The 26,105-nt window shown below is 37.3% G+C and overlaps 1 protein-coding gene across 4 annotated transcripts in view; it reads left to right on the top strand.

Annotated features, from left to right (window-relative positions):
• wscd1b (WSC domain containing 1b) overlaps window positions 1-26,105 on the top strand; it is a 124,625-nt gene that overhangs the window by 84,791 nt on the left and 13,729 nt on the right. For all 4 annotated transcript variants that reach the window (XM_057820725.1, XM_057820723.1, XM_057820724.1 and 1 more), the window contains 6 exons: window positions 7,476-7,590; window positions 11,378-11,562; window positions 19,960-20,081; window positions 22,445-22,631; window positions 25,042-25,206; window positions 25,280-25,480. In XM_057820725.1, coding sequence (XP_057676708.1) covers window positions 7,476-7,590; window positions 11,378-11,562; window positions 19,960-20,081; window positions 22,445-22,631; window positions 25,042-25,206; window positions 25,280-25,480 — 975 coding nt within the window. The remainder of the gene's footprint in view (window positions 1-7,475; window positions 7,591-11,377; window positions 11,563-19,959; window positions 20,082-22,444; window positions 22,632-25,041; window positions 25,207-25,279; window positions 25,481-26,105) is intronic.

Raw genomic sequence — 26,105 nt, 5'->3', positions numbered from 1 at the left:
GCGTTTCGCCATTTCTATCATCTGCCGTAATGATTGCCGGGTATACCAGACTCACCGCTGTTCCAGCGATTGAGTCTGGCGACCGTCTGGCGGATCAAATTCCAAGGGCGGAGTATGCCACAGCAAACAGACAGCGGAGTGGACCAATCAGCGATGGGCAGACGTGACGTTGTTAAAGCGACAAGTAATTAGCATGAGCGGAGAATGGAGAAGTTTATTCAACATGGCTAGCGCGAGCCATGTTGACTGTTGTCAATGACTTGTTTCAATGTGTTTTTGGTCATTTAAAACTGGTTTTACAGCAGATTGGAACATATTCTCGACTCTCCCGTTCGCCATCTGTGTTGTTGTAGACACGACTTTCGGCACGCAAGAGTGACGTTACTCGCTAAGAACACGTCACGCAAATAAACGAATCTGATTGGACGATTGATTTTGTACCTTGCTCGAGAGGCCGTTAATGGGCTGGGTCCCAGACTATTTCTCACAGTGTTTGAAAAATACAGGGAGAATAGTATGGCTGTGCCAGGCAATCGTAATAATGAAGAAGAAGCAGCAGCAGCCGCCAGCAGGTTGGCAATGGTGTGTCCCACCCTCCTCTCCGTTTGAATGGTTAAACAGTCACTGTTATGATTGGCTAGAATTGTGGCACAAATGCCACACATGGCGTTTCTCCAGAAATCCATCTGTACATGCTCAGAAAACACTTGTAGATAACTTAAAAAAAAAAAAAAAAAAAAAAAAAAACACCCGAAGAACTATTCATTAGATTTTTTTTTTAACGTCAATTTTTTTTAACCACGACTTGGAGTAATATTTTTGTGATTGTGTTTACATCCAGATTATTTGGATGTACAAGAAGTTTTTTTCTTCAGTGGTTACACGTGACTTTTGTCTCTAAAAACGCGACAAGGGTGAGACAAAACTGTGATTGGTGATTGTTAACCTGTAGCAAAGAAAAAACACCCGTAGAACAAAAAAATCAGTTGCAAACGGAAAAAAACAACTTGAAGAAAAAAAATGTACATTGTATTTTATTCATGTTTATTTTAGGGCTGTCAAAATTATCGCGTTAACGGGCGGTAATTAATTTTTAAAATTAATCACATTAAAATATTTGACGCAATTAACGCACATGCCCCGCTCAAACAGATTAAAATGACAGCACAGTGCAATGCCAACTTGTTACTTGTGTTTTTTGGAGTTTTGTCGTCCTGTGATGGCGCTTGGGTGCGACTGATTTTATGGGCTTAAGCACCCATGAGCATTGTGTAATTATTGACATCAACAATGGCGGGCTACTAGTTTATTTTTTGATTGAAAATTTTACAAATTTTATTAAATCGAAAACATTAAGAGGGGTTTTAATATAAAATTTCTATAACTTGTACTCACATTTATCTTTTAAGAACTACAAGTCTTTCTATTGATTGCTTTGATTGCTGTAACAGAATGTTAATGTTAATGCCATCTTGCTGATTTATTGTTATAATAAACAAATACAGTACTTATGTACCGTATGTTGAATGTATATATCCATCTTGTGTCTTATCGTTCCATTCCAACAATAATTTACAGAAAAATATGGCATATTTTATGGATGGTTTGAATTGCGATTAATTACGATTAACTAATTTTTAAGCTGTAATTAACTCGATTAAAAAACTTTAATCGTTTGACAGCCCTAGTTTATTTCACAACACAAAATTTGAGCACATAGTTTTTTTTTTGTTTGTTTGTTTTGTTTTTTTACAAGTTAAAATTTGTCATTATACAGGGATTTTTTTTTTTACAACTAGGTTACAGGTAACCTTTTCGCTCCAAAATCTTGACAAGAATGTGACAAAACTTGTGCTCTTGTAATTGGTAAATTTTAACCCGTAGCAAAGAAGAAACCTCCGCAGAACAAAAAAACTCCCTTGCATACAGAAAAAAAAAAAAAAACTTGTTGAACAATTAAGTACATTGTATTTTTTTCATGTTTATTTTACAACGCAAAATTTAGGAATACAAGTTTTTCTGTTTTACAAGTTAAAATTTGTCATTATACGGAGAAAGTTTTCATTTTACAACTTCACTTCTTTTGGCACTATTCTATCTCCATAGTACGAGCATAAAGCAGAAAAACATAAATACCGTAATTTCCCGAATATAAGGCGCACCCGTGTATGACACACACCCCAAATTTACTTGTAAAATCTAGGGAAAATTTGTGTACCCGTGTATAACGCGCAGCCTAATTTTAGCACCACTAAATAGAAGAATACAAGAAAACAGCTCGTGGACAGATACAGAAATGTCATTTTACTGACTGGTGAAACACAGCACAAGCATAGCACATTGGTAGTTCAAAACATTACTGTAAACTGACCATATGTACGGTAATAATATGATCTGATAACTTCTTGAACTTACCAGAATCCAGAAGAAAACAAAACAGATGTGACTTTTCTTTTAAAGGCTGCTGTATAACTTGCTCGTTTCATCATGATGAATAAATGTTTCCTCCATGGATTGATACGGTAAAATGAAAGTGAGAACCTAAGTCGGAAATCCGAGAGAGCTCATCGCTGTCGACACGACAGTAACATAGGAACTATTGATTTTTGGGTTTGAGTTTCCCGAGGGACAGATATAGTTGACGGACACAGGAAGTCTGTGTTGTTACGTTTGTTATGGTCCGAGTTGCGGAGCTGCAATAAACGTTGACTCAAATGAGTTCAAGAAACTAAATTTTGTGCTTTATGAAGAGTGAAAAAAGCTGAATTTAACAAAGACGAAATCATTCGGCCGATCAGAGTAAAGTATTACCGAAACGAAATGGTGAAGTCACGTACCGTAATGGTCGGCAACGGATCGCCGCATACGTTTCTTCAAAACAACGTGGCCGTGCCAATTACAAAAAAACGGTTTATATATATATATATATATATTAAGGCTGTCAAAATTATCACGTTAACGGGCGTTAATTAATTTTTTAAATTAATCACGTTAAAATATTTGACGCAATTAACGCATGCACTGAATGACCAGCTCGCACATTGCCTTAAACAGATTACAATGAGGCCGTTTATGGACATTAAGAGTAAAGAGAATGCCACTGGCCGCTTGGGGGCAGCGCCGTTCCATACTAATGTTATTTCTTCTAAACGTGGGAGAATTAGTAGTTGTGAGATGTTTATGCTGTATGCACAATGCAATGCAAATTGCTATTTGTGCTCCACACATATTTCGGTTTTCTTTCTTTTAGTGGCAATTATGTGTCTCTTGTTCTATTTTGGGTAAGATATGTACAGAGGTATGTATTTTATAAAGGCGAGTGGACACAGGCGTTCTTTGGACCGCGCCGTTTATTGGCATAAGCTTCTCCTTCACAACAAACATAAGTATCGTTTAGTGAAAGCACAACAAAAATAATATTCCTATCTCTCTCAAAAAAATAATGTTCACAAAAAGAAAAGCACTTCAGTCTATAGTAATGAGGCCCTATTCTCACAGTTAAACAACAATGCAAAATGAACTGGCATTCCATATCAAAATAGCTATGCAAAATACACGTAAAACTTACTCAGACTTTGGTCACTCTTTTCTTATTATTGTTATTTTTATTATTATTATTATTATATTAACTATACTTTTGATTGAAAATTTTAGAGGGGTTTTAATATAAAAATACTATAACTTGTAACTATAACATTTGTCTTTTAAAAACTACAAGTCTCTCTATCCGTGGATCACTTTAACAGATAGAATGTTAATAATGCCATTTGTGGATTTATTGTTACAATAAACAAATACAGTACTTATGTACAGTATGTTGTATGTATATATCCGCTTTGTGTCTTGTCTTTCCATTCCAACAATAATTTACAGAAAAATATGGCATATATTATAGATGGTTTGAATTGCGATTAATTGCGATTAATTATGATTAATTAATTTTTAAGCTGTAATTAACTCGATTAAAAATTTTAATTGTTTGACACCCCTAATATGTATAATATATATTTATTTCTGTCTCCATCCATGTACCCGTTTATAATACGCACCATGATTTTAAAAGTTGATTTTGGGGGAAAAAGTGCGCGTTATATTCGGGAAATTATGGTATATATTTTTAATCAAAAACCCGATCCTTATCACCCGATTCCAATCCTCTGAAAAATGGTGCGATCGACCCGATTTCCGATCCCGTAATCAAATCAGGTCATCCCGAGTTTTGATAGTTCAGTCTCAGACACAACCTCTGACAAATCAATCCTCCCAAATTGAAAAGCAAACTGTATTGCTTAGTTGAAACTGGGTTTTAAAATCCTAAGGTTCTGCCTGATTGGTGAGTCAAAAGCCGTCGTAGGCTAAAGGGGACATTTCAGGTAAAATAAATTCATGAATTTGGTACAGTTGTGCATGGTAGGCACCTTAGATTTTATGCTCTGTTGCTTGCTCCCCATCCTGCCTAAGTACTTTGCTGCCAAATGCCTTCTGTCTACATTTATCTTCTGCAACACCTTTTCAATTCACTCTGTGGCCCTAGGCAGCAATTTTATTTTATGCTGGTTGTAAGATAAAAAATGTAAGCTCAAACTGTCGTATCCTTGAAATCTTAAAAGCAAAAATGCCATAGAAAACACTCTGGGGAGAGATTCTGAAATAAATGTAAAAGTCAACACTGAATGCTTTCCAGTCACCCGAAGACAGAAAAACATTTCTCCACACAATAAAGCTCTTGAATGAGTAAAACATGTAGCACAGTCTAAAAATATGACGGCATCACACTGAAGGGGATGGATATAAATGAAGACTTCTGAAGAAAGCATGCACACCCACACTTCACACCGCACAATTTCTGGAAAGAAAAGGGTAACATCAAAGGCGAAATTAAGATGACATTTTATGAGGGTCCTTAATCTCATCAGCCCATCATAATAGTCTGTCACAGCCTATTATACAGAGCATGACATAATTCTATGTGCATGGGTTCATTATTTTGTGAGAAAATGTATTCGCATTCATTGTTATAGCAATTGAAATTAGCTATGTAGTAATAGAAATGGTTAGCTCATGGGTCAACAAGGAGTTTAGACACCTTTTGATCAACAAAATAAGTGCTCACTCATGTGCGTGTACTTGCCTGTACTACAACCAGAGGTGTGTAGAGTAGCTAATAATTTTATCCAAGTAAGAATACCGTTACTTCTAAATACTATTACTCAGCTTAAAATACAAGTATTCATCCCAAAATTTACTCAAGTACAAGTAAAGATGTATCTGTTGAAGAGAATACTCAAGTAATGACAAACATTGTAACCGCTTACAATGTCTGATATATATATATATATATATATATTTTTTTTTTAATAATTGTATACATTTTTTCTCAGCACAACGTCTCTACATGAACAGTTATTATTGTACTGTATTATAACCTATTACAGTGTTTTTCAACCACCAGCAACAAATGTAAAAATGAATTTCATTAGACTATCTTATTAATATAAAGTCATGTATTGAATAGGAATCAAACAAACATATTAAAAAACATTTTATAATCATATTTTTACTCGGTCAGTTTGACACCTGGGCTTCTGTAAAGGAGTAGATAACACTTCTTAACATTTTAGCATAAATCCTGATGAAAGATCACTTTTTCTTATTGCCTTACACCAGAGACTCTCTGAGAGGAAATGGTCTATGCTTCCTTTTGACCGCCATTCAATGTATTTTGTCCAGTTCTGAGTTGGCATCTTTCCTTTATAACAACCTTTACTATCGCTGTCATTGTCATAGTTTCGCTAGGTAGCCGCTACCCTATGCCACTCTTGCCTCTTGCGCATCACTGGACAAAATAATTACAGTAGCTACTTATTGACACATCAGCTAGTGCTTAACTTGAAACGCAAAGCCGTATTGGCCCGAATATAAGACAGTGTTTTTTGCATTGAAATAAGACTGAAAAAGTGTGGGTCGTCTTATATTTGGGGTCTAGACATTATACCCATTCACGACGCTAGATGGCGCCAGATATCATTGAAGCGAATGCTGAACTTGAGGAGTAATGTTCTGTCATGAGAGATCTCAGCTACTCTCAAGTTTAACCAGTTTGCATTATTTTATTGCAATGTTTTTCCTTATTCAGATTTGTTTCAAGACTACAGTTACAGTTAGACCTCTCTTTGATGGTTAATGCAGTTATTGCAATTTTGATGTTTTATCACAATAGATTGGTTTATTTAAATTTCAAAAACCAGAAGCCATTCATTTACGAATGTGATTGCACTTTAGTTTATATATTTAAATCTTAAGATATTAAGATTTGAATGAGGCAAAATAACATGCTTTTTCTCTCAAATATATTGTTGTAATCATTTGTTTCAGATGTACTGTAATTATTTTCTATATAAAAATTAATTTGGTGTTCAAAACGTCTTTTTTCAAACTTGAGTCTGGAAAAAGAGGGGGTCAGCTTATAATCAGGGCCGTCTTATATTGGGGCCAATACGGTACATATGACAGCGCAGGGATGACGAGACGCGCACAGGTCCCGGAACATACGCAGAAAATGGGGCTGAAAATAACACACAAATGTCCACTTGCCATGCTGTGGGACTTACAGGCTTCAATTTCAGATAATATCCATGATGTAAATCTTATGACAACAATTTACAATTATTTAGGTTATACTCTGCACAGCACAGGCAATTGCCCACACAACCACAGGTGGGACTTACAGTAATGTACAGTCTAACTTGTAAAATATAAAAATAAATAAATAAATCTGAGATTACAATAAATAACACAAACCCATTCTTTTGCGAGTTTCATCCACCCCGTCTTCTCTGGCCCCAAAGTTCCCACCGCCTTACAAATTGTGCAGCCCAAACCCGAATTTCCTGTAGTACTGGCCTGTTGCTCCGGCTGTTGGTGGTCCACCTGGCTGACTGCTGGCGCTATAGCTGGGCACCCACTCCGGGTGGCGCTGAACCTGACCAGCTGCTGCCCCGGTAGCACCCTACTGCTCCGGCTTGGCTGGCTGTCCGTGAACCTGGCTAGCTGCTGCGGCGCTAGCCTCCTGCTGTTAGCATGCCTTCTCCGTTAGCATGATTACTGCAGCTCATCGGCGATGGTTGTTGCTGTTCTCATTTGGAACCATCTTCCTTCTTTTTGAAAAAAGACAGTAAATGCATTTGTCTTTTTGGCATGCTGAAATACAGTTTGATCCTGGCTGCTTGCTCCTCATGTGCCGCAAATTTCCAAAGTTTTTATTCATTTAATTATTTTAATGTCAAGGGCATGATTTGTTGGTCCAGCTTTTCAGTGCATCAACAAATCTCCATTCTTGACGAAAACAACACTGGTTTTACAAATATGACATCACTGTATTCTATATTTGTAAACAGTGATACATGTTCCTCAAATCACTGCAATCAATATGTCATAATCTCTTTATTGACAAAAACTATTTTTGATATTTACAGGGACTTATATGGGTTGCTTCCTGCACAATGCCAGCGAGCGAGCCCTCGGGGGAGTTATGCTTTATGACCTGCGGAAAATGACCAGCGCTCTGTGTCAAGACACCTGCTCAGAAAGGTAATGATTTTTTTTTTCAAGGAGCCCCAATGAGGGGACCACAGAAGCCCTGCTGTTTGAGTAAATGCTCTGGCTCTCAGTCTCCTTCATGAAAGCCTCCTGTGTGTTGAGTCAGTGGAGAGCCAGGTGGCTAGATGACAGTAAAAGATGAGGCGGGGTGAAAGAGGCAAATATAAGGCCGGATCTGTTGCAAAAGTAAGAGAAGGGAACCTATGTGTGCGCGTGTTTCAATGCCTAATGTGATGTCATCAGTGAGCAGTTGAGAGCATTAAATTGTGAAGAAACAGGTAAATTTCGTCAAGGCAAGATCAAGAAAGGAATTCTTCCTTTTAATACCTTAATACCTGAGATGAATACAGATTTACTGCTCACATCTTAAATAGCTAACCAAACCTTCACATAGCTCTTTGGCCCCTCTCTCACCCCGAATCCACACTGACAGAAATCCCGCTCGTTAACAGAGAGGCCCAATTACTGCAACTGGCAAAAACTAAAAAGTCAAGGCAATTTATGAGGAAGCATCAAAAGCAAGTATGTAAAGGTCAGTTTTGATGAGGTCTCAGTCTTTGCCTAAGAATAGAGGATAAAGATCTAGGCTGTGTGGAGTCACAACAATCTTTATAGATAGAGCACTAATGATTCAAAACTCGAAGAAACGATTTGTTAGATGAGCACGGGAGGAAGTGGAATAAATGTGACATCATTTCCTGTGGATTTTAAGCGAAGAGATGTGAAATAAAGGAAACAATACAATTATAGCAAGCATCCTGTGCAATGTGATTAGCCTGAGGCCAATGGCTAGAGCTTCTTGATTGCCTTCGCTTTGGGCGATAACTGGCAGAGGTGGGTAGGTGGGCTGTTCGATTTTGCCCGACAAGAAAATTCTGATTATTTTCTCTCAACCCTATTTTCCAATACCGATTTCTTGGCAAAATAAAAATAATGACAAATAAAGTATTCGGAATGTCTTCTATTTAAACTTATTTTTTCTTTATTAGAACTGAAAGTGCCGGTGAATTTACACTGACTATTTATTAAACGAGTAATCGGATAAATGTCACTTTTTTCACAATTTACCTTGAAGTTGTTTTAGGCATGTGAGTAACAATGAAGACAAAATAGAGGACTATTTCCTTCAAAACTAATATTTTATCACAGCTTCCTGGCATAACTAGTCTACAACTGTATCAATTCTCATGTTTGTTGGGAACAAATCTATAATCGATTTGATCTATTAGTTGTTGCAGACTTATTATGAAACTAGTTTAGACAGCAAGATGTCTGAAAATTGGCAAAAATGTGAATTTTTGTTTGTCCTATTTTAACAAAAATGTAATGAGGAGATCTGATAATATTCTTAATAATATTTACAACTGAGAAGTTATATGTGTTATAATTTCAAGAATTTAGACAAGGTTAAGGTGAAGAAGGTCCTAAACGATTAATTGTTCATTAAAATAGTTGTCGATTAATTTGCTTATCGATCAGTTGTCAATTAATCGATTAATTGTCTCACCACTATAATACACACAGAAAAATCCCTTGGGATTAAAAGCATTTTATTTGTACAACAGACTCCAGCTCTGTTCTTAATTGAAGCGATAATGAAAGAAGAAAGTGCATATACCATATGAAACAAAATAAAAAAATGATATATGGACCCCAGCGAAGGTGACAAATAGAATGATCCTATAGGTTTATGAGCACCTCATCTTTACAAAAGACGTCAGGTCAAACACATTAATGGGCCAATGAACAATGTGCATATTCAGTGGGGCAAATAAGTATTTAGTCAACCACTAATTGTGCAAGTTCTCCCACTTGAAAATATTAGAGAGGCATGTAATTGTCAACATGGGTAAACCTCAGCCATGAGAGACAGACTGTGGGGAAAAAAACAGATAATCATATTGTCTGATTTTTAAAGAATTTATTTGCAAATCATGGTGGAAGAGAGGCATGTAATTGTCAACATGGGTAAACCTCAGCCATGAGAGACAGACTGTGGGGAAAAAAACAGATAATCATATTGTCTGATTTTTAAAGAATTTATTTGCAAATCATGGTGGAAAATAAGTATTTGGTCAATAGCAAAAGTTTATCTCAATACTTTGTTATGTACCCATTGTTGGCAATAATGGAGGTCAAACGTTTTCTGTAACTCTTCACAAGCTTTTCACACACTGTTGCTGGTATTTTGGCCCATTCCTCCATGCAGATCTCCTCTAGAGCAGTGATGTTTTGGGGCTGTCGTTGGGCAACACGGACTTTCAACTCCCTCCACAGATTTTCTATGGGGTTGAGATCTGTAGACTGGCTAGGCCACTCCAGGACCTTGAAATGCTTCTTACGAAGCCACTCCTTTGTTGCCCTGGCTGTGTGTTTGGGATCATTGTCATGCTGAAAGACCCAGCCACGTCTCATCTTCAATGCCCTTGCTGATGGAAGGAGATTTTCACTCAAAATCTCTCGATACATCGCCCCATTCATTCTTTTCTTTACACACATCAGTTGTCCTGGTCCCTTTGCAGAAAAACAGCCCCAAAGCATGATGTTTCCACCCCCATGCTTCACAGTGGGTATGGTGTTCTTCGGATGCAATTCAGTATTCTTTCTCCTCCAAACACGAGAACCTGTGTTTCTACCAAAAAGTTCGATTTTGGTTTCATCTGACCATAACACCTTCTCCCAGTCCTCTTCTGGATCATCCAAATGCTCTCTAGCGAACCGCAGACGGGCCTGGACGCGTACTGGCTTCAGCAGGGGGACATGTCTGGCAGTGCAGGATTTGAGTCCCTGGCAGCGCATTGTGTTGCTGATAGTAGCCTTTGTTACTGTGGTCCCAGCTCTCTGTAGGTCATTCAGTAGGTCCCCCCGTGTGGTGATTTTTGCTCACCGTTCTTGTTATCATTTTGACGCCACGGGGTGAGATCTTGCATGGAGCCCCAGATCGAGGGAGATTATCAGTGGTCTTGTATGTCTTCCATTTTCTAATAATTGCTCCCACAGCTGATTTCTTTACACCAAGCTTTTTACCTGTTCCAGATTCCGTCTTCCCAGCCTGGTGCAGGTCTACAGTTTTGTCTCTGGTGTCCTTCGACAGCTCTTTGGTCTTGGCCATAGTGGAGTTTGGAGTGTGACTGACTGAGATTGTGGACAGGTGTCTTTTATACCGATAATGAGTTAAAACAGGTGCCATTAATACAGGTAACGAGTGGAGCCTCGTTAGACCTGGTTAGAAGAAGTTAGACCTCTTTGACAGCCAGAAATCTTGCTTGTTTGTAGGTGACCAAATACTTATTTTCCACTCTAATTTGGAAATAAATTCTTTAAAAATCAAACAATGTGATTTTCTGTTTTTTTTCCACATTCGGTCTCTCATGGTTGAGGTTTACCCATGTTGACAATTACAGGCTCGCTCTAACTTATTCTCTAATCTTGATAAGTAGCAGAACTTGCACAATTGGTGATTGACTAAATACTTATCTGCCCCACTGTATTTTTGTTAGAGATGCCCACAGTGGCCTAATATGGTCATGTAATAGGTTTTAGTACATTAAAATAATAATAGTTCACATAGTTGACGTTTTGCTGAGAAAAAAAATACCATTTTTTAAAAATATAATCAAACATTGTAAGCAATACTTTGTTACTTGAGTAAATTATTTCAATGTATACTTAACTTGAGTAATATTATTTTGAAGTAACGCAACTCTTATTTGAGTGAGCTACTCTACCAACTCTGATCACTGGTGATTGATTATTTTTGGTGTGTTTGTGTTGTTAGTGGGTTCCAGTTTGCAGGGTTGGAGTATGGTGCTGAATGTCACTGCGGGAACAGGATCAGTAGCCTGCAGGTTGCCGAGGAGGATTGTAGTCTGCCTTGCCGAGGCGAGAGGGCATCTCCTTGTGGTGGCGTGGGACGTCTCTCCATTTACAAGGTGCAAGAGCAGATGCCCGGTCACCGCAAATGTGAGTCAAGTATCCTTAGGGAATATGAAGGGAGGTTTTGTTTTTATTATTGGAAAGAGCCTCCACAGTTACTTCTTAAAAGGGTGGTTTCTTTGTCAGATGGCAAAGCAGCAGTAGCAGTAGTCGTAGTAGCATCAAAAATGCTTGATGTGTTGCCTTGTATAATTTACACCATATATTTAATTGGTCAGTCTTTTTGAATGGTTGGAGTTGTTTCATACATAAAAAAAAAAAAAAAGAGTCCAGATATACTACAAGGAATATTAACTGTTTTCATTACACTTTTTTTCACAAAATAAACATGATATTTTTTAAAAAATTCAGCTAAATATTTTTGCAACTTAAACTTATTTCCAATGAATGTTTAAAAAAAAAAAAAAAAAAAAAAAAGCCTTGTGGCGACTCACCCCACAAAAACCCTTTTGAGATATTTGAGAAAATCTAGGTGTTGCTATGATCAGTTTTTCATTGTGAAATTTCCAGTTTTGCAAATTTCTAGGTGTAATGGAAAGGCAGCTAATCTATGCACCGCTCATGTTTTGCAAATCCATTAACTTTGGAAAATCCTTACAAATAAAACTTTTATTTATATACTATATATATGGCAGAAAACACTCGAGTGACTTGAAGTTCCGCTCTGAAACCCCCAATTTGGCCAAACTCAAAATTGTCCTATAGGCATGTGTGATATATCATTTGAAAGCTTAAAGTCTCAATTTTCTGGGGGAAGAAAAATTTTGAACAGGAGGACATTAGAAAAAAAAAAAAATTAAACAGAAAAACCCTGTCTGGAGGTGAGAGCACGCGAGAGCAGAATTTACAGACGTCATGACTTTAATGAGATATTATCGCGTACTTACCTTGTTTTGATCTCCATGTAGCATGTATCACTGAGTGTCAAGACACAGCTGTGAATGGCCACAGCTGGATTTTTGGGGGATATTATAGGTGAAACATGGTAATATACCAAGGGTCGCGAATGTAGAAATCGCAGACATCAAGGAGTGGTCGAGATTTTCTTTTTCATATATTTACCCTTTTAAAGGTTTTTTTTTTTTTTTTTTTTTTTTTTCATTTTGTTTGGATCCATTATTTATCATCTAACATATCGGAGAAAATGCAACCAAAAAAAAAAATAATAATACAATTAAGCGATAGTGAGGTGGATACCCGTGAATTTTTTACAGACACCATTTTTTCATTGTGACGAAATTTGTTTAAAAGTTTAAAATATGGGAGTGAATACTTTTTTAAGTGTTTTTTTTTTTTAAACAAAATATTAGACATCAATTAATGATTCTAATCTAAAAATGACAGACATTTTGAATAATAGATATAGTTAATTACCTTCGATTTATGCCTGGGTTGAAACAAATGCGGTTGTGCGACGTCTGTAAATGGGGGTTTCCAGGGTAAAATGGACAAATTAATAGTTCGGGGGCATAATGCGCGATGAATCTGCTATGGCAGCATATAGAATTATTGTTCTATCAAACACAACAGTTGTTTTGGCTTAAAATACAGCAGTTTCTTTTAAAGAGGAGTGCAAGAGCAGAAACTGCTTTTTCAGTCTTGTCTGTGTTTTCTGGCATATATACTGTATATTAAAACAGTTTTAAGATTCATTCATTCATTCATTCATTTTCCATGCCGCTTTTCCTCACGAGGGTCGCAGAGGTGCTGGAGCCTATCCCAGCTATCTATGGGCAGTAGGCAGGGGACACCCTGAACTGGTTGCCAGCCAATCACAGGGCACAAGGAGACATACAACCATTCACGCACACACTCATACCTAGGGACAATTTAGAGTGTTCAATCAGCCTACCATGCATGTTTTTGGAATGTGGGAGGAAACCGGAGTTCCCGGAGGAAACCCACGCAGGCACGGGGAGATAATGCAAACTCCACACAGGAAGGCCGAAGCCCGGGATTGAACCCTTGATCTCAGATCTGTGAGGCAGACGTGCTAACCACTCAGCCACCGTGCCGCCCTGTTTTAAGATATCCATGAATTTGTCCATTAGTCAAGGAGAAGGGAAAACCCTGAACTGGTCAATCGTTAGGTAGCAGGCAACACCCTGGACTAGTTATTTGCGAATGTAACCTATGGTCACATTTACATGGGCAATTTAATCGATTAAATTTTAACCATGTAAGTTTGGGAATGTGGAAGAAGCAAGCATACGAGGAGAACTTATAGACAAGTTTCCTGAGCAAAACATGGGCGCCACCATCTTTGACAATTTCTGCTCCCAACTTCTAGTTTAATCAGAACAACATGAAGTGCGGTTGAAGTAAGCAATGTGTTGACAAAGTTAAAACTGCAAAATCAATCTAGAGGAACCCATAGAATCGCCAAAAATTGATTCAACACGACATACGTGAGACTCCGAGACTTTCTGTGCTGTGCGTGAACTCCTGGAACTGCCTATATATACTAGTAAGATTGGTAGTGGAATGTTTTGAACAGCGTCCTGCTTCAAAGCGCCAGTGTGGATCTACCTCGCCAGACACCTTAAATCGAAACCAGCTTCAGACAATAAGTTAAGGATATGCTTTAAACCTAAGGATATAACTAAAACATTGTATGTTTGTTGTTATCACTTCGTTGATCATTCGTGGATAAAATTATAAAAACATGTTGGCCTGTGTTGACGTGAGATGAAGATTGATACGCCGGCCTCTTAAGTGACCAAAATGAGGTGAAATTATAAATAATATTACAGTTGCAGAATGCAGAAGGGCTGAGACAGATTTTGTTGTTACAAGTAAATAATACAAGGTATGTACATATAAACAAAAATAGTGTCATTCTTTTTTATTGCAGATATTGATCGCAGATATTGATCGGACAACGTGATTCTATTTCTTGTTTTATTTAAAATGATTGGTGCAGGTGCAAAACAGGTCAACAAATCACAATTTATAAAATTATTAGAAAAATATTAACGAAGGTGAATCTTAAGCTGTGTAAGTAGAATGCACGTAGTCTCGATATATGTCCATCGACTTGCAGTAAGTTTTGTTGTGAGGCACGTCAATTTGTCTTCCCTTGCATAACAGCATTTTCCACCTGGACACCAAACAAAAAACTCGCATTCATGCGTTTAAATAATTTTGCCATCCTACACGTACTGATTAGCAACAGGCTAGCAGCAGATGGCATGTGTTGCAACCACAGCAGTAGGAGTGGTTGGAGTAAATAATATTAAAGATCATCATAATTACAATCATAATCGTAAAAACAATATCAAAGACAAAAAGTGGTTTCATGCACAAGATTTTAGCTTTAATATTTTTTGAGCACCGGAAACGAAACATGAAAATGCAGGGATAGGAAGAACATACCTTCCATAACACCAGCGGCAACATGGCTACATAAACACCCGGTCTTTGTGTTGGCACGGGCTTGGTTCCACATCTGCCTTCATGAACATGTTTTCCTCACATGTCATGATGATGACAGATGGGAGCGGTGTTTCCAAATTTTCTTTTTTTGAGGGATTTTGATGAGTTACTGTTACTCAAACTCTGCTGTTGTTTTGGATGGACAAAGTGTAAAACGGAAGTAGCGAGCAGAAATGTGGAAGTAAAGTGCAAGTACCTCGGAAACTTGTCTATAATAAAAAACAAACTCAAATTCCACATAGGAAGGCAGGAGCTGAGCTTCTACCTGCAATTTCTCTCTAATGTGAGAGCGAAATGTCGACCACAACTGAGAATCATAAGCGGAGTTTAAGGGGGGGGGGGTATGGCAGGCTCCCCTGGTGGCCGAAAAGTGTCATTGCATGTAATTGACTTTCCTATAGACCCTACTCACATGACGTCACAACCACGCCTCCGCGCCATATTGTCTGTCTACTCGTCGTGTTGATGCATTACCGCTACGTAAATTCCTCCTATTATGGCGTGTTTTTCTGCTCGTTAACATTAATAATCAAAATGGTGAAGGCGTGTGTGGCGGTTGGTTGCAATAACAGAGAAGATAGACGGAGAGACTTGAAGTTCTACCGTATTCCGAGAGACCCGGAGAGGAGAGCGAGATGGACTGCTGCAATTCGACGAGAAAACTGGGCTCCAAACGATTATCACGGATTATGTAGTAGTCATTTTATACCTGGTAAGATATATTTAGAGGGTTTTGGGCTGACAACCACAATTAAGATCATTGCGAGGCTGATCGCCGACAACATACAGTTTCAAATTCAAGATGCTTATTTCTTCCACCATCATTACATTTTGAATAATATTTAGCTGGTACCAAGTGAAAGAAGCTGGCCTCGTCTACGGATCATCAGTTAAACAGGTGTGTCCAGACCTTTTGCAAAGGGGGCTAGATTTGGTGTGGTAAAAATGCGGGGGGCTACCTTGGCTGATTTACATTGAACAATATATTTAAACAAATTTTAGCAAGCCCTTCTGGGTGTCACATTTGCTTTATTATTTTTTTAAATTCATAATTTCAACAGTCTTGTCTTTGTGGCTTTCTCTTTCGACACTCGGACTCTTGCGAAATACTGCTGCTGTGAAAAAATAAACTAGCTTCAAGTTCCTATAATTTCTCGCTGCGTATCTTCCCTGTAATGTTGTCGTACATGTCAGCGTGTCTTGTTCGGTAATATTATCGCGTCACATCGAACTCTTTGAAAACAGCGACTGTCTCTTTGCAAATGAGGCAGACACAGTTGTTGCGTGTTTTATTGAAGAAATAGTCCAATATCCACTATCCTTGAAGCGTCGGCCATCGCAGTCAACTTTTTTTTTTTTTTTTTTTGATTGTCGCCATTTTAGAAATCACACAGGGTAATGTTGCTTAGAGTGCTGCTCTTAAAGTTTTTCAAACTTTCGTGAGAATAGGCTGACTTTGTGCGGACAAGATAGTTGTAGATATCAGGGTAGCAGATGTCAGGCAGAGAGGGCAAAGACAGCAGGTCGAAAAATATCGATTTAGGCATCAAATATGAATCTGGCGAATGGATAGACTGAAGCTTTTCCACATAACGCCTTTTATGCAACACATCCAATGAGTTTACAGTGTCTGAAAGCACCGGGGCTTCCGTGAATTGCTCTATAAACTGAACGACTAATTGAAACCAATGAGAATAGGGCTAAACAGAGACGGACAATATGGCGGCCGGATACAGCGACACGTCATTCTGTGACGTTGGTGAGTAGGGTCTATATGTATAAAAGTTGAAGAGCAGTAAAGCAAACAGCAAAAATGAATGAAATGAAAAAAAAAAAGATTTTCATAATGGGTCAAAATTATTTTTCGAACAGATCATGTGACTAGCACCTTAGACGGTCATTTGCTTTGCGTATTATTTAAGAAAAATATTAGGGGAGGGCAATTTTATTTTTCAAATAATTTTTTTCTTTGCTTCAATCAAAAAAAAAAAATGTTTTCAATCAACCTTTTTGGGGATTGAATGATTTACACACAAATGTCCTACCCATAATATGGCCCAACACAAAAAGGATTGCTAAAATCAAAGAAAACGGTTTCAATGAAAAATTAAGTGTTCAAATGAAAATATTTCTGTCTCAAATATTTTTTAGCATTCAAAAACTTTTTTCTATGATTGAAATTTTTCTTTTTTGATTGAAAAGATTTTTTGTTTGAAGCAACTTACTTTTGATTGAATAATAAAGACACAAATGTCCTAAACAAAATGTCAATCAAAAAAACAAAACAAAAATTTAAAGAAGAATAGCGTTCATTCACATTTTCACATTTTCATTCACAGCATACATTTTTTTCCGTTTCAAATTTATTTTTGCATTCAAACATTTTTTTTTTTTTTTGATCGAATAATGAAGACACAAATCTACCTTCATATGGCTCCGCCCAGGGGATACAATTTTTGACGGGGGTAACTACATAGGCTCGGCACCGGCGAGCGTACCATATTCAATGGATGATGATCTTGGCGAAAAGTATAGCTGTCCTAAGCAGCCTGATTTAGAATTCCCCTAAAGAATGATGGGAAACAAAAAAAAAAAAAAAAATGCTCATTTTCAACTTATTATTATAAATATTCTTGTAAGTTAATTTTATTGCTTACACTGCGTTTTGGGGTCATCAATATGTTGAGCCCCCCCTGGCCCAAAAGTCAAACTCCGCCTATGCTGAGAATATTTAATACTTAAAAAAAAAACAAATTCTATTTTAGCTATTTTTATACAATGTAAGTGTAGCAAGACAGAATGGTCTACCGTCTGTTAAGAACGCATTCTGTCTCAGAGTAGGTCGGCTTGACACGAGGGCTCCTTCATTTGATCAGGAATGCTTGCATGCTGAAAATCTGCACAAAGCACTGTCAATGTCAAATAGCTGACAATGCAATCCAACAACAGTAAGCAATAGCCTCTCAATCCACTTGTTCCCTGAGGCCGCCTTTAAATCCTAAAAAAATATGTTCAGTCCTTCTTTTATCCCACTGCAATACCCATTGAGGATTTATACAAACGTGCCTTGAGTGTTATTCTCAGCTTCGGAAATAATTCACATCGATTCCTACATGGCTGTATTCAGTGCTCCAGCATTATGCTATTACATACAGTAATTACCTGCATTGTGTGTTTGCTGTGCGTTTACACGGTATCACCAGTATTTCAGCGGATAGGTGCTAAGCCTACTAAATAATTTTGTGTTGTCCACAAAAGTAAATCTTACTTAGTTAGATTGATTCAGTTTTTAAAATAAAAAAAATAATAATGCTGTTTTCACCCTCTTATTATCATGATTTTAAATATATTTACCAGACTTACGTGATGTCTACTTTATGACGCCGGAGTCTCGTCCGCCATTTTCATAATGCTGACTTTTGTGTTGTGATGCATTATTTTGGTGCAGGAAGCGTAGAGCAGGTAGTACTTCTGCACATGAGTAAGAGCACATTTACTAAGAACGTATTTGCACACACGAAGAAGAGCACATTTGTGTCGCGCAGCCGAGTTAGAGAGAGAGGCGAAAGATTACAGCTGCAAGCCTGCGCACACATTTGTTGCATATGAAGGATCCACAGAGCCAACACTTGTATATAACACCTTTTGTACTGATTATTGTGCGTTTTCAATTGTGGCCGAATACTTGGGGCAAGTTTGATTTAATGTTTTTGATGATGTGCGGACACTAACTGATACATGCTAATGGTTTGTGTGGATTGTTATCGCTGTATCAGCAGCTAAATAGATGAATGCAACTTTGAATTGCTGTTATTGAAGATGAAACTGATTCAATTTCATTTTTATTTCAGTTTGATTCTGCCAATGTTGATGTCATGAGTAGATGAATAAAGTCCGAAAACCACACGGACGTCTGACATCGTCATTTCAGAGTTTCGCTTGCTGTCTAGCTAGGACTTAACTTCAACGTCTTGGCAAGGACAGTACAATGACATATAATACATGTTTTTGGGTAGTTGTTTTGAGATTTAGAGGGTATTTAGGCATAGTTAAAGGGTTAATTCCGACTTAAGCAGTAATTCGGGTTACGTCGCCAACGTAGGAACCGAACTCGTTCTTAACCCAGGGACTACCTGTATTTACAGTTGTTTTCCTTTTATAAATTAAAAACAAAAAAAACTTTTAGTAAAAAATGTAAATAAATAAAATAAACATGGTTCATAAAGAGGAAAATATATGTAATTAAGAGGCTCAAAAAAGGGGCATCTGCACAATTGGTCAACAATGTCTAAATACTTCATCAAATATCAAAATAGGGGACGATTATTTGATCGATTAATTGTTGTTGAGCATGGCAGATTTATTGGGTGACATAATGGCCCACCAAATACGATGTGGCGACCATGACAAAAATGAATTTGACTTCACGGTTCCAGCTTGTGAGTTATGGCTTACGTTCCAGTTCAGTTCAGTTGCATTTCTTCATTTGGGTTACAGGTTGCTTAAGTTTAACTTCTTCGATAAATCTCACAAGCACCAGGATAAATTTTAATCAAATATTGATTTGTTTCATATAAAACTGAGCCACATCAGATAGATTCGAAGAGCCCGGGTTGCTGACCACTGCTCTCACTGGATGAAGTCACTATATAGTCATTACAATTTCTATTATATAGTGATAACTAAAATACTATATTGAATATAGTGATAGTGTTGGTCACAACTAAGCATTATTTTAAAAGGGTGGGGTTCTTGATAAAAAAATATTGAAATTAATATGTGTGAAGTGCTGTGTACATATTTCTTCAAAAGTATTGCTTTTTCTGATTCATCTTTTACTGTAAGTCAAGTTGGGGGCCTTTACTTCAGACATATTTATTTGGAAAACTAATTCCAACGAATGTGATATAATACAAATGTTTAGCAGATTACTTTCTTGCCAAAAATCAATTTGCCATTGATTACCCCCTCTCTCTCATTTCACCACAGTCAAGGATGCTTACCAGCGAGGCTGCTTCAAATTGGACAACGACACTATCAACACCTTCCCCTTTCACTCATTTAAAATCAATCTAACAGCACAGTCCTGCATCGAGATTTGTACTGACAAGGTATGAAGATATTTCTTTTTATTGAAGATTTTGAGCTTGTAGTAAGCTCTTTATTGCAGAAACGGGCATTGCGCCCTCTTTAGCACATAGCTAATGAATGGATTAAGTGTGAAAAGTCCTTTGGTTTTAAAGGATTAATCCATGTCTATATTTGATTGAGTTACTGTATATAAACACAGTAAATCATAATGCACACAATTTAGGTTATTTGCTAACCAAAACATGCTAACTATTAGCATATTAGTTTCATTTTCCAGGTCTTACATGCAAGGGCGTAGCTGTGCATCCGGACGGTAGGGACAAACGCTACCAACTTCTCAGGATGCTCAAATTGCCCGCACCAACTTTTAAGCAACCTTATTTATTTGCATTATATATTGACTTCAGATATATAGGTCATTTAGATTGTCTTGCCATATGTTGTATAAATAGAACTGACCCTACCATTATTAAGTGCATATTCTCATTATGTCAGTTCAGACTTTTCGGACTATAAGTCGCACCTGAGTATAAGTCGCACCAGCCATAAAATACCCAACGAAGAGGAAAAAAACATATATAAGTCGCACTGGAGAAAATTCGCGTTTGTAAGGGAAATTTACTTGATAAAATCCAACACATAGAACAGATATGTCATCTTGAAAGGCAATTTAAAATAAAAATACAATAGAGAACAAGATGCTGAATAACTGTACAGTATGATAATATTACATGATTACAGAGTATAAATCGCACCACCAGCCAAACTATGAAAAAAAACTACGACTTATAGTCCGAAAAATACGGTACCCCTTTTTCTTGCTGAATGTGCCAGTCCATGCCCCCCCAAATATACGTTTGATTTGCTTATGATTACACCTCCTTCCCCTTACCTCCCCTCCCGAGTCCAAACACAAACTCACAGACACAACCTGACAGAAATACATGTCTACATGCCGTCTCCTCGGCCCCCTTTGACGAGGAGGGATATTAGAAGTCCTTTTCGGTCACAACCAGCAGCAGCAGCCACTGCAAGTAATGTAAAAAGACGTCAATGTTGTGTACGGTGGGGAACACGCCACCAATTTTGCTAATGACAGTCAGACCTGCATCATCCTTAGCATAGCATTAAATTGTGTAAACTTGCAGTGTGTTTTCTACCGTTGTTGTTAATTGAACTGTGAGAAATGCAGTGGATTCTACTGGAAACTATAGAACCAGCGAAACGTGAGCAAGAAGCTGCTTAGTGAGAGTGTTCCCAGGACCCAGTCTGTGTTTCACAGGAATGTGTTGACAGTCAAAAAAACACATGCTGTTTTTCTTCTTGTATGTGGACTGCTTTAGAAGGAAAGAAGCATGTTGTGACTCCAAATACTTATTAGCGCATTCATTCTTTCATTAAAATGTATTCATCACCTCCTACATTATCTATTTGAAAAATATTTTTATTTGCAGCCTATGCAGGCATTATTTTCAGATAATCATACATTACATATTTTTCCCATAATTGCTCAACCCACAGATGCACTTTAGAGATAAAAATAAGGGAAAAGAAGATGAAAGAGACAACCAATTTAAGCAACGCATTACTCTTGTGGTGAAGGAAAATGCAGGCTAACATGTAGTTCCATGTATACGTTAAGTAGTATCCACCCCTACCCCCCCACAGTTACCACCTGTGTAATTTTTTTTAGAAGTAAGGGGGAATTCCCCTTTTTTGAAAAATGACCTTCTCCCTTGAAAATAATTTAACTTTTTCATTTTCACATTGGAAACACGTCTACATATTCATGGGAAATGTAGCCCTGATCCCCGTTCACCTAATCTGTTTGGTCTTATTAATGTCCCGTCCCCAGCAAAAAGTGTACATGCAGGTTATGCTGTTATAGCGTCCCTACCAATGGCCAATCACATGGCCCCTCTAGAAAACGAACTCTCGACACCTGCCCCATGAGGTGTGTTGTCCAAGACCACATGGAGATAGCTTCCGGGATTTTGCATTGGATGAGCCTTTTTGTTTCTCTAATGAGAAAGATAAAATCTGAATCCTGCACTGACATCCTACAGGCAGCTTTGTCTGCTCCGAAGACTGATATGGCTGATAAAATTATTAAAGGATTTATTATCACACTGTGGCGCACAACCACGTCTATGTAATTATGCAAAACTTTTGCAGAAGTTGTGCATGTGGGTCATTCCAGAATTGGAGGACATTTCACATCCTACCCTTCAAAATTTGAATACGGTCGTGTTTGCCCTACTTTTTGCACGTCAATGTGCAGGAAGCAAGAAGTGTTAAACCCCCTTGTTTCCCTGCGGCACAACAACCTGTAAATGAACTTAATGAATCATGAAACACTAACATTTGTGCATCTGGTTTATAGGAGCTACCGCTTGCAGTCTTCAGGAAGCCACATTGTTTCTGCACTTGGGCATCCTCTCTCTTCAGTCTTGACCAGCAGTCTGCTAGACATCAGTGCATGGAAAACACTGGCCAAAACCGCATTAGCAACTCTACATCATTAGTGGCTGAACAGGACTACTATCAGGTCTATCACACACCTGTTCTTGGTGAGCTATTTGTTATGCACTTTATAAACAGTATATCTGTGTTAGTTGTGTCTTCATATGGAACGTTCTGGTTTGAAACGGTCAGTGTTAGTGTTGTTTTGTGATGACGATAACGAAAATATTTCATCGACGAACAATTTTTTCATGACGTGTCGATGGCGAGCTAAAAACTTGTCTCGGAAGACTAAAACGTTACGAGACGAATGCCAGTTTTCAGCTGTCGAGAAGAGAAAAGGATGAAAATGCACTGTAGTTTTCGTCATAAGTTCGCAATGTGTGACATTGTCTTTCGTATGCTAAGTTAGCCTGCATCGTAGCAGTGTTTGGTCCTGTCATTTATAAATGACTAAAATATGACTAAGACCAATAAGTATTTTCGTCCAAAATACGAAGACTAAGATGAAAATTAAAAGCACTGCCAAAAACAACACTGGTCAGTGTCTTCTCACCAGGAGAGTCTGTAGAGATTTGATACTATATACAGTAGCGCTACAGCGATTATTTTAATCGATTAATCGATAAACTAGTTAGTTTGAATAATCTAGTAATCGGATAATGAACATAAAAAAATTTAAATATCTGAGCTGAGCCTCAAACGGTATAAAAAATAAATGAGTAACGAAGTACAAAAAAAGAACAATTGGCTAACTTACAATTGGCTAGCTTAAATGCTGTACATTTTTTTACAATGCTCATAGCAAATGGTTCAATCACATATTTTTTTTTACAAAAAAATGTCTAAATGTACCTATAAACTAAATTACAAAAGCATTGGGAAAAAAAAACATTAACCCAAACAAAAACTTAGCTTATGTTGGTCTTAACAGGGAGCAGCTTGATTCAGCCATGTGAAGTGAGTTACATTATATTCAATGTTGCCACTACAGGGCAATGTATCCACCCAAATCAATAATACTAAATGCAAACACTTTCAAAACAAACCATTTCAACGCCATTTTAATTAAACAAAAACTCGAAGCAGCAAAATTTAATAGAAATCTTTTTAGTAATGGAATTATTTGAGTTAATTGATTATTCGTTGCAGCACTGATATACAGTACTGTATCTATAATTATAATATTCCACTCAAAATGCCCTATTATTGTTTTCAGAATGAACTTAATTAGATTTGTCCTGATCACATATTTTTCCACCCAAGTTCCAGTCAGTCACCTGATTTTGTAAGATCTATCAATACCGAGTACCGATCCAATACCTTGGCAATTTACGCATTTATTTAATGATATTTTACAAAACTTTATTTTTTTGTTGCTTTGATATTATCCTTGTCTATCTTAATTGCTGTATTTTGTTGCTTTGAAGCCATTAAAAAATCTTTGTAATACAATCTGATTCCGATCTTCCAAAAATGTTGCGGAGTATCGTTTGACGTTATCTTTATGTAGGGCGTCAACTAACGATTATTTTTATAATCGATTAATCGGACGATTAATTAAACGGTTAATCGGATAAATGTAACTTTTTTCAGTGATCTTCACAGTTTGTTCACAGTTGTTTTAGGCATGTTGTCGGTAACAATGGAGACAAAATGGATGACTATTTCCTTAAAAAATATTTATCACAGTTTCCTGACTTAACTGTACTGTAGTCTTCAGTTTAAAGTAAATAAAGCAAAAACAAAAAAAAGTTTTTAATAAAGGTTCTGAGTAAAACATAAAATAGTTTTTCATATCACAAATAAGACAAAAGTCCTGTTCATTCAAGTTTTTAAAAAAAAGTTCTGCTGATTGAAAATTTTCTTCAAACAAACTAAACAACAAAATCAAATAAGGAGACGGCAGACTGTAATGAATCAGTTTACTTTATCAACAGCTGTTCATAAATACAGTCCAAATCCAATTTCAAAGCACACTCTCTTGTATGACGATTTACAGTTTGAGTTCAAAGGAGACTCTAAGCTGTTATATGAATGGGTTTATGTGTGTGGTTTCTCTATAAAAAGAAATGAGACAACTTGACTGTCCAACAATCTATCGAACTCAAGTGCTAACATGCTTCTCGAAACCTGATCTTTTTCATGATGATGTGCTAATTCTCAATCACATGATCGGATTGGGAACATCCCTAATCGTTAGTCCTCTGGATTATTTTGTTGCTAGTAGCCCTTAACTCAATTCCTGCCATTGAAAGTGATAGATGTCAAATTTATATGAACTGGAGAGGTTGGCATTGAATGATCGTGTTACTCTGACATTGACGGCGATAGACATCCAATAAAGACTATTAAACTATAAAGACTATTCTATTCAGCCAGTGATACTTAAAAATAATTTAAAATGAAAATACATTTTTAAAACACGATCTTTTTCACACGACTCCAATCCACTTAAAATGACAAAAGAAATTTGTCAACTTCCTCATAAAACAAAACAAATCCCTGCTCTTCCAGACTCCAGATGCAAGGAGAGGATGTTTCTACCGCAGAGATCCAGCTCTCTCGTGGCTCTCTCCAGTTTTCCTGGTGCTGGCAACACTTGGGTCCGACACTTGATCGAACTCATGACGGGTTATTACACAGGCAGCTTCTATTTTGATGGCACCTTGTACAGCAAAGGTGGGACTTTCGTGATTTACAGCTTTTTTTGTTTTTTTGGGATGACATTGCTTACTTTGTTTGTTTTTGCCAGGTTTCAAAGGGGAGAAGGACTTCTGGAGGAGTGGTCGTAACATTTGTGTAAAGACTCATGAGAGCGGAAAGAAAGAAATCGAGATGTTTGACTCTGCCATTCTCCTGATTCGGAACCCATATCGGTCCCTTATGGCTGAATTCAACCGAAAGTGTGCTGGGCATTTAGGACATGCATCAGAAGCTCAATGGAAGAGCAAAGGTAACACAATGTATTCTACATAGAAATACTGCCTAGTGCAGAGGTCGCTACTTGTCAGTATGTTTTGTGGGATCCATTGTAGACATAATAAAGAGGATAACCTATGAGTTACTATCATTACACTAGGGAAAACAATTTTTATTGTTTTGTCTGAAAGCTGCTTTAACAAATTTTTGGGTGGGGAATCCAAAACTGATCCCAGTTTTTTTCTATGGCTTCATTCCCCCCAAATTAAAGTGAAAAATGCTGTCCTGATTGTTTTGTAAAAAAAACATTCAAATACAGGCATGACTGCAATGGTATTTTATCACAAAGGAAATGACTAGTTGCATGTAGTGACAACTTAGTAAGCAAGTTAAACTGTGTAGAAAAAAAACTGGTGTAATGGAGAAAAACTTAATCAGTTTTGGATTCTGCATCCAAAATATGTATATTAAAACAGAGGTCTGACCTAAAGCAACAGGATTATTATGATTATTATTGTTTGCCGTTTTCCAAATTATTTTACGGTATTATAGATCAGTGGTCCCCAACCTATTTTGCACCAAAGACCACTGTGTTGTAGGCCCATTTTTTCACGAACCGGCAATGCGTGGCGCAATAATACAGAAAATTTAAAATAACA

Source organism: Corythoichthys intestinalis, chromosome 18 (assembly GCF_030265065.1).
Source record: "Corythoichthys intestinalis isolate RoL2023-P3 chromosome 18, ASM3026506v1, whole genome shotgun sequence".
Classification (NCBI taxonomy): Eukaryota; Metazoa; Chordata; class Actinopteri; order Syngnathiformes; family Syngnathidae; genus Corythoichthys; species Corythoichthys intestinalis.
This window is presented reverse-complemented; position numbering and strand designations above follow the sequence as displayed.